Source organism: Coregonus clupeaformis, chromosome 30 (assembly GCF_020615455.1).
Source record: "Coregonus clupeaformis isolate EN_2021a chromosome 30, ASM2061545v1, whole genome shotgun sequence".
Taxonomy (NCBI): Eukaryota; Metazoa; Chordata; class Actinopteri; order Salmoniformes; family Salmonidae; genus Coregonus; species Coregonus clupeaformis.
This window is the reverse complement of record NC_059221.1, coordinates 27,531,968-27,546,196: the sequence shown is the minus strand read 5'-3', so window position 1 is coordinate 27,546,196 and position 14,229 is coordinate 27,531,968. Positions and strand designations below refer to the sequence as shown.

Below are 14,229 nucleotides of genomic sequence, written 5' to 3'. Positions count from 1 at the left end.
ATCATACAATGTGATTTTCTGGATTTGTGTTTTAGATTCCGTCTCTCACAGTTGAAGTGTACCTATGATAAAGATTACAGACCTCTACATGCTTTGTAAGTAGGAAAACCTGCAAAATCGACAGTGTATCAAATACTTGTTCTCCCTACTGTATATTGTAGGGCCCAAAATTCAATTTAGTTTTTTTAAGGTTTTCGCTCTCAAAATCACTTTATTTATAGAATAATAACAAAATTGGATGTTCTAAGTCCACAACAATGGTCAAACCACATCAGGAGACCACTTTTGAGGTCTTGGAAAAATCTAAGAAATTTACATTTTTGGGTGTAGATACCCTTTAATTCTGTAGTTCACATGTTATTGCAGAGTTTGCTAAACAAATCACCACTGGATTGATGCAAATAATCATGATCTAATTCTACCAGGTAGGCATAGGCTACTTTGTAGTTAACATTTAATTGAGAAGGTTTTTTGGAAAGCTTTTCCATCTACCAAAAAACAGCCATCATTAGCATCTTTGCTAATGGCTACACAAAGTGGTAGACAAACGCGCACACAGACAGGGTCATTCCCGCTTTTCCTCTTCTGAAAGAAAATACAAATCACTGAAGCATTGTGTTAATGTCTTATGATAATCTTGGGCAAAGCATGCTTGCAGATACCCATAGACGTCCAGTCATTGCGTTAACGCTAGTTATCATTGGCTTGCAAAACTACCTCTAACTTCCTTCATACTGGACACAGAGACATAAAAACGGTATCCACAAGTTCATCTGACTCTGTACATTGACAATTAGGTTTGCCAAAGCCCATTGCTAATTTTTTATTTTGGATCATTTGGCTTTCAGTACAAATTCTGCATCAGGAATCTGTTCCTGGAGTTATCCTACTCTTTGGCTCAGAAGAAAAAGGAATTGACAAGTTTCCAAGGTTAAGCCACTGACAAAATGAGAGACTTTGCCATAGCCATCTAAACATTGTCATAAACCCTTTAGTCATGACAAATCTGACAGTAAAATGTAATATACAGTAGCATTTCAAATTGGGTTTTTAAATCATATTTTTATTAACTAATGCAACTATGAAATCTGACATAATTGTTCATGGTTTAAAAAACATTCAGAGGTGCATCCCTCTGTTTAGATTATCTGGCCTGTGTCTCCATTTTTCACTCTCATCTCACTTAATGTGAAAAATGCCTCAGCAACACGGTACTAATGACTAGGGGATTAGGAGCTGGGAAGTGGGCGGAGTAGGTTCAAGGTGAGGGGGACAGCAGATAAAAAGGTACACATTCTGCAAATAACAACAAGCAAGTAAACAGTCTATTTAACTGCTATTTCTGTTAGTAGGAAATATGGAGAGAGACAGGGGTTCAAACTAGGGGTTAGAGAGAACAGCTAAAATACACAAGGCAGGACATACCAACCTTTTGAGACAGCGGTAACTCGACCTACAATTCCAAATACAATCTAGGGAGACAGAAATTTGTGAGCAAAAAGGAAAACCGTAGGGTGGGTATAAAAATTGAATTAAAAATTATATATTTAAAAAATAAACAATTATTCTGGCAGGTTTATGTTCAAAATAGTAATCCTCATCAGTATGGCAGGAATCGTCACTTGATTTGAGGGGCTGGAATATCAACTGATCCAAAAATCTAATCCAATTGTAACAAGATTTTTCTGTGATGGAAAATAGTCATAGGAAGTCAGACTAAACTATCCTTTCAAAAATGGTTACATAAAACGTAACGGATCAATTTGATTAATGTTCATGGAAAATAGGCAACATAGTCCAGTCAAATCAATAAATTATATCCAATTGTCCAGCTTCTGTAAACAGTGCTCTATTGATTCCCCATGAGCAATGAGTCTGGAACATCATGGCACATGAATAGTGGGAAAAAAGTATTTCATCTTTATCTTTAATAGTCCGCCACATTCTGTGTGCAAAATTGAGCAATTGTCCAACTAGATCCATTGAAGCAAAAATTATCTGGTAGTAGCACAGTTTATTTGTCAGTAGTAATCCATGTCTTTAACTCCATGATTCTCCCTCATAGGTACAGTTGCCTTAAAGGCAGTAGGCTAATTCTTTGGTAAGATGTTGACAGGATGTTGTCTTTTCTGATTCTGAGAATAATTGTATCCAAGGATGGACAGATGTAGTTCCACATTCAGGAGGGAGGTAATCCACTGACAGAAGGCAGGTATCTCCACTGACATCCAGTGCCATGTTCTTCAGCCCCATATTTCCATGTAATTGTATTGATTTGTATGATTCCAAAATAGTACAATCCTCTATTAAGTGAATCTGTTTAATGCTTCCCCTACATCCATTGGACAGTCTCACTCTTTCAAGAGCAAAAATAGAAAAATAATTTGAACCACCAACAAAAATGGTGTTTGAATAAAAAAACATTTCTAATTTGCTCACCGTTTCTGTCGTTTCTCTACAAAGTTGATCAACAGTAGAGGTCTCCCAGCATTTAATTGTTAAACCCTGATATCAAACATAATCCCACACAAAACCGGAAAACCCATACCTTTATCGAATGATAGAATATCCTTTCGTGATTGGCCAGTTTTAATCCAATAGGGGAATACATATCCGGGTTAGGTTCTCCACATGACTCCGGACCACAAGGAAAGTGCTGCATTTGAAAAGACCATTGGAAGGGTTGCAGAATGATCGAGAACCCAATTTCCACTAATCCAAAAACTAGTTAATGCATCTTAAAATGTGTAAATATGTATTCTTGGTTGTTATACGAAAATAGGGTGACCCATTAATCCACCAAGGAGGGCACGGTACTCCAGATCAGGGAGATCCCAGGGAAGGCCGCTGGAACAAACTCTCTCCAGCATCCATTAATCCCAGGAATTTTACGATATCCAATATGCCTCGTACTCTCCACAAATGGGATATCCACCTCACAGGAATGTTTAAGCTCACAAAGATAATCCCCAACAGCCAATACACTATTTACTACACACATAGAAATACAATTGTGTGCATGATGTACATAAAAATTGACATGCTCATTTACAGTATAGCTTGGTTTCTACCATATCAATCCATGAGCGATGGCAAAGCTCTGAGGACTAGAAGGGATGCCTACAGATTTATTCCTGCGTATGAACTTTTTTCATTTCCCCCTCTTTCTGCTCTTTAACTCCCAAACAAGTAAATTAATAGATGGTGGAAAAATGCTTGGGGGTAAGGAGTTATCAGAAACCAAGTTCCCCCTGCCTTCAGAGAAACATTGTCCACTTACCCGTCTAGTCTGCGTTCATAGCGTCCCTCTCTGCTGTGGAGAGATGCAGGGGGCCCATACACCGGGCCCCCTGCCGCCCTTGTAAACCCTGAAACATCCCGCCCACGAGAGCCTAAGGACAGGCTATCGTCCAGCCCTCTCACGGCACTAGGGATTGTGCCTGGCTCATTGTAATCAGTGCGCAGGTCTCTGTCCCCCATCTTGTTGATAGAATTATGAGCCTTCTGAGCACTTTTAATGTCCACAAAATCCACAAAAGCTGCGACTCCACCTTCTGACCCCCGTTTTGGAAGGACCTTGACACTCTCCACCCGTCCATATCTATGGAGGAAAGGAAAAATTTGATTATTTATTGTTTTAAGTTGTATACCAATTCTATGTTTTATTGGAAATGGAAACAAGTCAATGGGTAAAGGAGCCTACTCTTCAAGTAGACCTATGCGTTTTCTAATATTGAGTCAAGGTGTGTGTGAGTGCGTGTGTATGTGCATGCAGGGGGTGGGGTCCACAAAAGGGTGTCCTTACAAAATATGTATTAGGCCAGTCATTTCCCAACCTCACCAGGCAACAGTAACCAAGCAACTACAAATCTTGGCACATAGCACGATACATACAGTTAACTGACAAAATAAAGGAAACACCAACATAGTGACTAAATAGGGCGTTGGGCCACAAGAGCCACCAGAACAGCTTCAATGTGCCTTGGCTGGAACTCTATTGGAGGGATGCAACACCATTCTTCCACTAGAAATTCCATCATTTGGTGTTTTGTTGATGGTGGTGGAAACCAGTCTCTGGCACCGCACCAGAATCTCCCATAAGTGTTCATTTGGTTTGAGATCTGGTGACAGACGCACACACACACTTTAAAAACGTCCTATGCTCCTTTGAGACCCCTCTTTCAAAGTCACTGAGATGTCTTCTTCTAGTCATGGTAGCCAACGTAAATGGGCAAATGGTCATTTTTATACATGACCTTAAGCATGATGGGATGTTAATTGCTTAAGGGCATTTCCATCTAAAACACTTGTCAAACTCATTCCACGGAGGGCCGAGTGTCTGCGGGTTTCCGCTCCTCCCTTGTACTTGATTGATGAAATAAGGTCACTGATTAGTAAGGAACTTCCCTCACCTGGTTGTCTATGTCTTAATTGAAAGGAAAACCCCAAAACCCGCAGACACTAGGCCCTCCATGGAATGAGTTCGAAATCTCTGATCTAAAAGGACCCATGAGCCTTAACATGTGATGTTCATTGGAGCATGTCAAATTGGGTGTCAAATGAAAGCTAAGAGTATGTTGAAGTAAAGACCCCTGACAACTAATATCAACACTTCTATTTAGTTTGGGAGAAATTATTTGCCTTCTGTAAGTTTAAGAAACATTGCCTTGTGCACATATCTTTAAGATATTTTCTACTTTCTCTCCCTCATGAGGGAGGATAATGAAAGTTCATAGAAGTAACAAGTAAAGGTAGACCTACCAATTAGTTATAGTGATTTTACTGATAAAGTTTGATGATGAATTATTAAGTGATTAAAACTCGTAATTGTTACCAAATCTGTAATGGAATTGCTGCAATTGAATTGTCTACAATGGGAAATCATAGTAGTCACAAACCAGTTGGGTCACCTGCTACTGTCCTCCCTTCCAATGGCATACTGTTATGTTCAGCTCATAACTGTTGTTTCTCTTTCTGTCGTCTGGTGGTCAAAGCAAGACTGAAAACAGTCTGGACAACCTCTCTCCCTCTGCCGCCCTCTCTCTCTCTTCTTTCTTTCTCCAGTTAATGTCACCTCACCCAGCTCTTCCTGGCACCTACCCTCTTTCCATTTACTGTAACAAGCATCCTCACCCACTGAGCACCAACCGACACTGGACGTCAAAAAGTAGTTTGGGTCAGTCCGCCCTGGCCTGACCAAATCATAGACATCCATGTTTCACAAGTTTGGACAGCACAGTAGAGAACAGTACAGTAGAGCAGAGTTCAGTACAGTAGAGCACTGTAGAGTATAATGTACTGTATTGTACTGTACATATCTACTTTAAATGTACTCTACTGTGCTGTACTGTGATGTCCAAATTTATGAAACATAGATGTCTATGATTGTTTCAGATTTGGTCTTGTCCAGACCAACCAAATGTGGTCTTGTTTGGGGGCGGAGCTCATTACAATAATAGCCAGTGTGTAGAATAATACCCAGATATGTAAAAGAAGAATATTTCATATTTCTACCTTTGTGTACCTATTCATGATACATTACCATGAAGGAAGAGAATGATACTCATATCCGTAATTAGGCATTTCTGTATAATACAGATCAGGGACCCATGATGTAATTCCGTTACCGGATGTAAATCCACTTCACCTACCGTATTTCAATAGCCCAAAATAATAATAATGAAACCCAAGGTGTCATGTCATAGCTGACACCCCATTCTTTCTGCAGACATCGTTGAATCTTAATTTGGAGCAGATATTTAACAGAGTTTTTGGAAAACCTGGTCGCATAAAAAACTGAAGGAGATTTTACTGTTCTGCACAGTTCTTCCACTAAATGTGTTTTTGTGAAATGTCCTGTTTAAATTGTTCAACGTAGTCCTTGTGCATACATTTTTTACATTTTAGTCATTTAGCAGACGCTCTTATCCAGAGCTACTTACAGTTAGTGAGTGCATACCTTTTTTATTTTTTTTCATACTGCATATGCGTATGGTTTGTTAAACTTGGGTTGGCATACATTTTAAAGTTGAAATGTATTTATTAACTCAGGAACCACACCTGTGTGGAAGTACCTGCATTCAATATACTTTGTAGGCCTATCCCTCATTTACTCAAGTGTTTCCTGTATTTTGGCAGTTACCTGTACATACATTCAATAAATCATGTATTCTAGTTATGAGAAAGGTCCTTTCTTTAAATTATTCAAAGATGGAACTCTGATGAGGTCTGCGCAATGCAGTATAACTACACGTGACATTTCCTGGTTTGCTCTTCCGGGGCCTCATTTATAAATGTTGCCTACGCATAAAATATGCCCCAAAACATGCGTGCGCCAGTTAATGCAAAAGTTGACATTTATACGTATTTCTGTCTGTAATAAAGCCCTTTTGTGGGGAAAAACTCATTCTGAGTGGGTGATGCCCTCCCAAGCTCACCCATGGCTGTGCCCCTGCCCAGTCATGTGAAATCCATAGATTATGGCCAATTGAATTTATTTAAATTGACTGATTTCCTTATATGAACTGTAACTCAGTAAAATCGTTGAAATTGTTGCGTTTATATTTTTCTTCAGTATATACACAGTGCATTCAGAAAGTATTCAGACCCCTTGACTTTTTCCACATTTTGTTGCGTTACAGCCTTATTCTAAAATTGATTGAATTGCTTTTTTTCTCATCAATCTACACACAGTATCCCACAATGACAAAGCAAAAATAGTTTTTTAGAAATGTTTGCTCATTTATTACAAATAAAACAAATGACATTTCACATTTACATAAGTATTCAGACCCTTTACTCAGTACTTTGTTGAAGCACCTTTTGCAGCGATTACAGCATCGAGTCTTCTTGGATATGATGCTACAAGCTTGGCACACCTGTATTTGGGGAGTTTCTCCCATTCTTCTCTGCAGACGCTCTGAAGCTCTGTCAGGTTGGTTGGGGAGCGTTGCTGCACAGCTATTTTCAGGTCTCTCCAGAGATGTTCGATTGGGTTCAAGTCCGGGCTTTGGCTGGGCCACTCATGGACATTCAGAGACTTGTCCCGAAGCCACTCCAGCATTGTCTTGGCTGTGTGCTTAGGGTCATTGTCCTGTTGGAAGGTGAACCTTCTCCCCAGTCTGAGGTCCTGAGTGCTCTGGAGCAGGTTTTCATCAAGGACCTCTCTGTACTTTGCTCCGTTCATCTTTGCCTCGATCCTGACTAGTCTCCCAGTCCCTGCTGCTGAAAAACATCCCCACAGCATGATTCTGCCACCACCATGCTTCTCCGTAGGGATGGTACCAGGTTCTCCAGACGTGATGCTTGGCATTCAGGCCAAAGTGTTCAATCTTGGTTTCATCAGACCAGAGAATCTTGTTTCTCATGGTCTGAGAGTATTTAGGTGCCTTTTGGCAAACTCCAAGCGGGCTGTCATGTGCCTTTTACTGAGGAGTGGCTTCCGTCTGGCCACTCTCCCATAAAGGCCTGATTGGTGGAGTGCTGCAGAGATGGTTGTCCTTCTGGAAGGTTCTCCCATCTCTACAGAGGAACTCTAGAGCTCTGTCAGTGACCATCGGGCTCTTGGTCACCTCCCTGACCAAGGCCCTTCTCCCCCGATTGCTCAGTTTTGCCGGGCAGCCAGCTCTAGGAAGAGTCTTGGTGGTTCCAAACTTCTTCCATTTAAGAATGATGGAGACCCACTGTGTTCTTGTGGACCTTCAATGCTGCAGACATTTTTTGTACCCTTCCCCAGATCTATGCCTCGACACAATCCTGTCTCGGAGCTCTATGGACAGTTCCTTCGACCTCATGGCTTGGTTGTTGCTCTGACATGCACTGTCAACTGTGGGACTTTATATAGACAGTTGTGTGCCTTTCCAAATAATGTCCAATCAATTGAATTTACCACAGGTGGACTCCAATCACGTTTTTGAAACATCTCAAGGATGATAAATGGAAACAGGATGCAACGGAGCTCAAGTTCGAGTCTCATAGCAAAGGGTCTGAATACTTATGTAAATAAGGTATGTTTTTTATTTTTAATAAATTTGCAAAGAATTCTAACCTGTTTTTGCTTTGTCATTATGGGGTATTGTGTATAGATTGCTGAGGATTTTTATTTATTTAATCCATTTTAGAATAAGGCTGTAAAGTAACAAAATGTGGAAAAAGTCAATGGGTCTGAATACTTTCCGAAGGGTCAGTCAGTTCCAGTACATAATTTACAATGTGCAGGGATACTGGAGTGATAGAGGTAGATATGTATAGGGGTAAGGTGAGTAGGCATGAGGATATATGATAAACAGTGTAGCAGCAGCGTATATGGAACCATGTTGTCCAAAATGTTATACTTTTGAATCATCTGTCCATAGAATGTTCTTCTAAGAATCTTGATGATCATCCAGGTGCTTTTTGGCAAACTTGAGTCAACTTTTTGGACGAGATGGGTCCCATTGTGCCTGGCGAAAACCAAAGACTGCATTCCACAGTAAGAACATCATACCAAAGGTCAAGCATGGTGGTGGTGGTGTGATGGTTTGGGGATGCTTTGCTGCCTCAGGACCTGGACGACTTGCCTTAATAGAAGGAACCATGAATTCTGCTCTGTATCAGAGAATTCTACAGGAGAATGTCAGACCATCCGTCTGTGAGCTGAAGCTGAAGCGCAGCTGGGTCATGCAGCAAGACAATGATTCAAAACACACAATCAAGTCTACATGAAAATTGCTAAAAAGCAACAAACTGGAAGTTTTGGAATGGCCTAGTCAAAGTCCAGACCTAATCCCAATTGAGATGTTGTGGCAGGACTTGAAACGAGCAGTTCATGCTTGAAAACCCACACGTCACTGAGTTAAAGCAGTTCTGCATGGAAGAGTGGGCCAAAATTCCTCCACAGCGACGTGAGAGACTGATCAACAACTACAGGAAGTATTTGGTTGGAGTCATTGCAGCTAAAGGTGGCACAACCAGTTATTGAGTGTAAGGGGGCAATTACTTTTCACACAGGGGAATTGGGTGTTGCATAACTTTGTTTATGAAATAAATATGTAATTGTTGTGTTATTTGTTCACTTATGTTCCCTTTATCTAATATTAGGTTTTGGTTGAAGATCTGATAACATTCAGTATCACAAATATGCAAAAGTAGAGAAAATTAGAAAGGGGGCAAATACTTTTTCATAGCACTGTATACCTGCTGGAGTGCATACTACAGGTGGGTGTTGCTATGGTGACCAATGAGCTAAGATAAGGCAGGGATTTGCCTAGCAATGATTTATAGATGGCCTGGAGCCAGTGGGTTTGGCGACGAATATGTAGTGAGGACCAGCCAACAAGAGCGTACAGGTCACAGTGGTGGGTAGTATATGGGGCTTTGGTGACAAAACGGATGGCACTGTGATAGACTACATCCAATTTGCTGAGTAGAGTGTTGGAGGCTATTTTGTAAATGACATCGTCGAAGTCAAGGATCGGTAGGATAGTCAGGGGGGGGGCATGGGCAAGTTGCAGTGGAAGGTGCAGCGCTGGTGACCGGGGTAGTGGTAGCCAGGTGGAAAGCATGGCCAGCCGTAGCAAAATGCTTGTTGAAATTCTCAATTATCGTAGATTTATCGGTGGTGACAGTGTTTCCTAGCCTCAGTGCAGTGGGCAGCTGGGAGGAGGTGCTCTTATTCTCCATGGACTTTACAGTGTTAGTGCTACAGGATGCACATTTCTGTTTGAAAAAGCTAGCCTTTGCTTTCCTAACTGCTTGTGTATATTGGTTCCTAACTTCCCTGAAAAGTTGCATATCGCGGGAGCTGTTCGATGCTAATGCAGTACGCCACAGGATGTTTTTGTGCTGGTCAAGGGCAGTCAAGTCTGAGGAGAACCAGGGGCTATATCTGTTCTTAGTTCTGTATTTTTTGAATGGGGCATGTTTATTTAAGACTGAGAGGAAATTACTTTTAAAGAACAACCAGGCATCCTCTACTGACGGAATGAGATCGATATCCATCCAGGATACCTGGGCCAGGTCAATTAGGAAGGCCTGTTCGCTAAAGTGTTTTAGGAAGCGTTTGACGGTGATGGGGGTGGTTGTTTGACCGCAGACCCGTTACGGACGCAGGCAATAAGGCAGTGATCGCTGAGATCCTGGTATATGATGATTGTATGTGAGTGAGTGGGTGTGCGTGTGTGTAGAGTCAGTATAAATGTATATGTGTGTGAGCAAATTATGAAGTGAGTGTTTGTGTGCGTATTGGAGTGTCAGTGTGCTTGAGTGTGCATAGAGGGAGTGTGTATATAGACAGTGCAAAAATAAGAATAAAAAAACAAAAAAACAAGGGTCCACTCAGATAGTCCATGTAGCCATTTTGTTAGCTATTTAGTTAGCCATTTAAGCAGTCTTATGGCTTGGGGAGAGAAGCTGTTCAGGAGCCTGTTGATGTCAGACTTGATGCACCGGTACTGCTTGCCTTGCAGAAGCAGAGAGAACAGTCTATGGCCCTCAAACTCAACTGATTGTGATGGTTTCATACTCGCAAAACATAAGACATCTGTGACATTGTGTTGTGTGACAAAACTGCACATTTTAGAGTGGCCTTTTATTGTCCCCAGCACAAGGCCACCTGTGTAATGATCATGCTGTTTAATTAGTTTATTGATATGCCACACCTGTCAGGTGGATGGATTATCTTGGCAAATGAGAAATCCTCACTAACAGGGATGTAAACAAATTTGTGTGCAACATTTTAGAGAAATACACTTTTTGTGCATATGAACAATTTCTGGGATCTTTTATTTCAGCTCATGAAACATGCGACCAACACTTTACACGTTGTGTTTATATTTTTGTTCTGTATAGATAAGCTTTTTCAAGTATTTTGCTCTATGCGATCCGATGCGCAGTTTAATGGTAGAACAGACAGTTCACATTTTCCATTGATGTTTGTAGGCTACGTCTGAATACAGTCATGTCAAATCTCTCGAGTAGACAATATTTCATTTACAAACATATACATTTATCATAACCATTGCAGAATAAATTCCTCACCTTTTCTGGCCATGTTGAGACAGTAGAGTTCATATTCCCGAAGTAGCCATACAACAAATTACCATGTCCATCTCTCATTTAAAATTGGGCCTATTAGAAAGGATAATATAATTTCAAGCTTTTGCTCTATGCATCCGACAGGGAGCACAGTTTATAACATACAGTAGAATTTAACAGGTGAACAGACAGTTGTTCTTTTGCATTGAAGTGTGTAGGCTGCCACTGTAAGTAGGCCTACTGTATTTTTCATTTTTTTCAAAGTAGACAATGTTTCAGAATTCTCGGGCAGTGCAGCATATTTAGGTTTGGGAAAAAGCGAATGCAAACATTATTGCATTCAAACGATCTGTTTACAGGTCCACAACAATTTGCAATTGTTTTTCTTTCAGAAACTGTCAGATACAGCAAATACCACTGAAAAAATAAAATGTTCTGCCAACACCGCCAAATAAATGTCATAAAGTTCGCCATTGCTATTTCCTTTAGATACTGTCTTGGCTTAATTCCAATACTTCCAAAGTATACAGCAAATTAGGGCGGTATTGTCACCATAAAAGGTGAATTATGGGCGTTTTTCAGGCAGCGTTATAATGGTGTTCACGCGCGCACTTTTTTACGACAGGTCTGATTTATAACGGGAACCATCGGTATGTATGGCGTGCGCCAAGTTGACAAATCTCAATATTTTTGTGGGCAGATATTTAGTCTTAATTTACGCAACGGATATAAATCAGGACCCAGGGCTCTACACTGACCTTTTTTTACAAGGAGCACGTGTGCGCCTAAGTTGAAAAACCTAGGCGCACAGAAAGAAACGTAGGAGCACAATGAAAAATAATTGAGGTATTAATGCTAGAATCCTTAATTTGTCTAGGCACATTGGTGCTCCTAAATTAAAATTCCAGGTCTCACAGCAAAATATTTTGGCGCATATAAGAGTAAAATGGTCTCACTGTGGAGCCCTGCTCTTGCTTGTGGGTGCAAACACGATGCATTACGCAATATGGGATAATTTCACTTGTCCTTCCAATAAGGCTTGCTGAAGAGAAATATAGCTATATAGGCTACTACATTTTCATAAGGAAATTACAACTGTTTTATGCAAGTAGCCTATAATTAAAATGGGTTATTGCCTGAAAATGTATTTCCATTGTAGCCTATGGCGTCTATAAAACAACTGGAGTAACAAAATATTACAGTGAATGGATGTTATTTCTGATTCGAGTTATTTGCCAACGTCTTGGAGAGTTAGGCTACTCCATACAACACTTTTTTTTTATATTCAGGGAGAAAATGAAAACCACAGAGCATACATCCAATTCTGCTTATTGTCCGACAGATACCCTGTGAATGCCCATAAGTGTAGTCTCTATGGTATGCCAGTTTCCACATTGAATAGCCTCCGACGCCATTTTAGAAACCCGTTCACACTGCTTACTCATTCTGCCGTCCCCCATCTTCAATGACTCCTATCACACATTCAGCTGTCATGCACCTGCATACGCTGGCTGCTTCTTTGTTTGTTACAATAAACCAGAAGCTGCTTGACGAGCAGTGAGCACCCCGAAATGTTTTTCCATGCGCACTCATTCCCCTCGATAAGATGCCTCATCTTCAAAACAATATCAAAATGTCTGTGATCAATTGTCAAACCTTTTTAATAGTCTATGCATATTAAGTTCCAATTATATAATGCATGAAAATCATAAGCATGACATAAATGCACCGCAAGATTTGAAAAACAGTTAGGTTACCAGAATTCATGCATGCATCTGACCATAACATCAAAGATTAAGGAATAACTTAAATGAAACTAGGTCTAAGTGAGCGTCCATTTGGCCATTTCAGACTGTATTTTGTTGGTTCATCGCAGTTATAATGGTCTAATGAGATTAGGCTGTTTGTCTCTACAGGCTCGATAGCAAAACCTGCGCTGGAAACAGTGGCAGAAACACGCCACTTAGCCAACAACATAGGACAGACCGCCATAATGTTGCAACTTAAAATGCTGCACTTCAGCTAACGGAAAGAAATAATACGGATATCACGTATTAAATTAGGCTACTCCTCCTGCCTAGCTCGACAGATAAGGCAGCCTGTTTTTTCCCTTGACAGCCAGTAGGAGCTAGAGAGCGCACATAGTGTCAAGACAAGAACCAAATTTAGCCCAATTCAGATGTTGGGAAATGTTTATGTTGAATGCACACAAACGATATAGTTTACCATCAGACAATCTGATTTGACATAATAATAACAATGTGAAGTAATAATAATGGAACATTGGCAATAAAATCGCCCTTTACATTTCAGTAGTGAAAAATAATAATGTTCCAATAGCCTATAGTTTTTATAGGAAGTCAAAAAAAACAAAAAACAATAGGGAATATGATCAGTGCCATATATAGCCGTGTTTATTATTCCTGTTCCTATACGTTGATAGTTTAATTATTGTCGTTTGTTTAGACAACTTATGAATGCAACCAATGTAAAGAAGGGTAACATCTTGAAATTGTAGGCTGTTACCTATAGGCCTACGAAATGTTAGGCTATATTAAATCATTTGAATATCAATTCATAGCAACCATACATGCATTCAATTAACATTTCAGTTTATTTTGAAAAACTGATATTTTGATAGTCAACTGCTAATCACAGACATGTAATTACATTATTAGGCTAATTGACGCTATCAGTCACACACAGTATGATGCTGCTGGAAAGTCAGCTCTGCATCACCTCGCACAATGTTGCAGTGAGTCTCAGCGGAACTTCACACTTGCAAACTACCTGAACATTTGCAACAAATGTTGCAGCGGTTGATATCACAATGGCTGGACAGCGAGCAGTTGCACTTGCAACAACGAAAAACATTGATGCGGAGTAGTTATTAACACGCTTCGAAGGTGTGAGTACATTGCACGTGGGCAGTATGTTTTGATTTTAGAACTATGATTGATTGCTGACAGACTTCTAGCCACTGCATGGTTCGTTATAATTCCATTGCTGGAGACACTCCACAACTGGCAAGTTTTAATTAGGCTATACCATGGCATAAAACTTTGAAACACAATCCAAGTCGCTCGATCCACAACCGGTAGGCTGCTACAGTTGCAAGATTGTTCAGTGGCAAGATTGTTCAGTGTCGCTAGCTAGCTGTTTTATAAAGTAATTAGCTAGCTAGCTATGCTATTTCTAAGTCCACCGCGTGGGGAA

The 14,229-nt window shown here is 40.4% G+C and overlaps 1 protein-coding gene across 3 annotated transcripts in view; it reads right to left on the bottom strand.

Moving 5' to 3' along the window:
* The window catches only part of spen (spen family transcriptional repressor), a 43,777-nt gene that overhangs the window by 28,887 nt on the left and 661 nt on the right, over positions 1–14,229 (bottom strand). For all 3 annotated transcript variants that reach the window (XM_041856196.2, XM_041856198.2, XM_041856197.2), the window contains exon 2: positions 3,281–3,601. In XM_041856196.2, the coding sequence (XP_041712130.2) occupies positions 3,281–3,601 (321 nt within the window). The remainder of the gene's footprint in view (positions 1–3,280; positions 3,602–14,229) is intronic.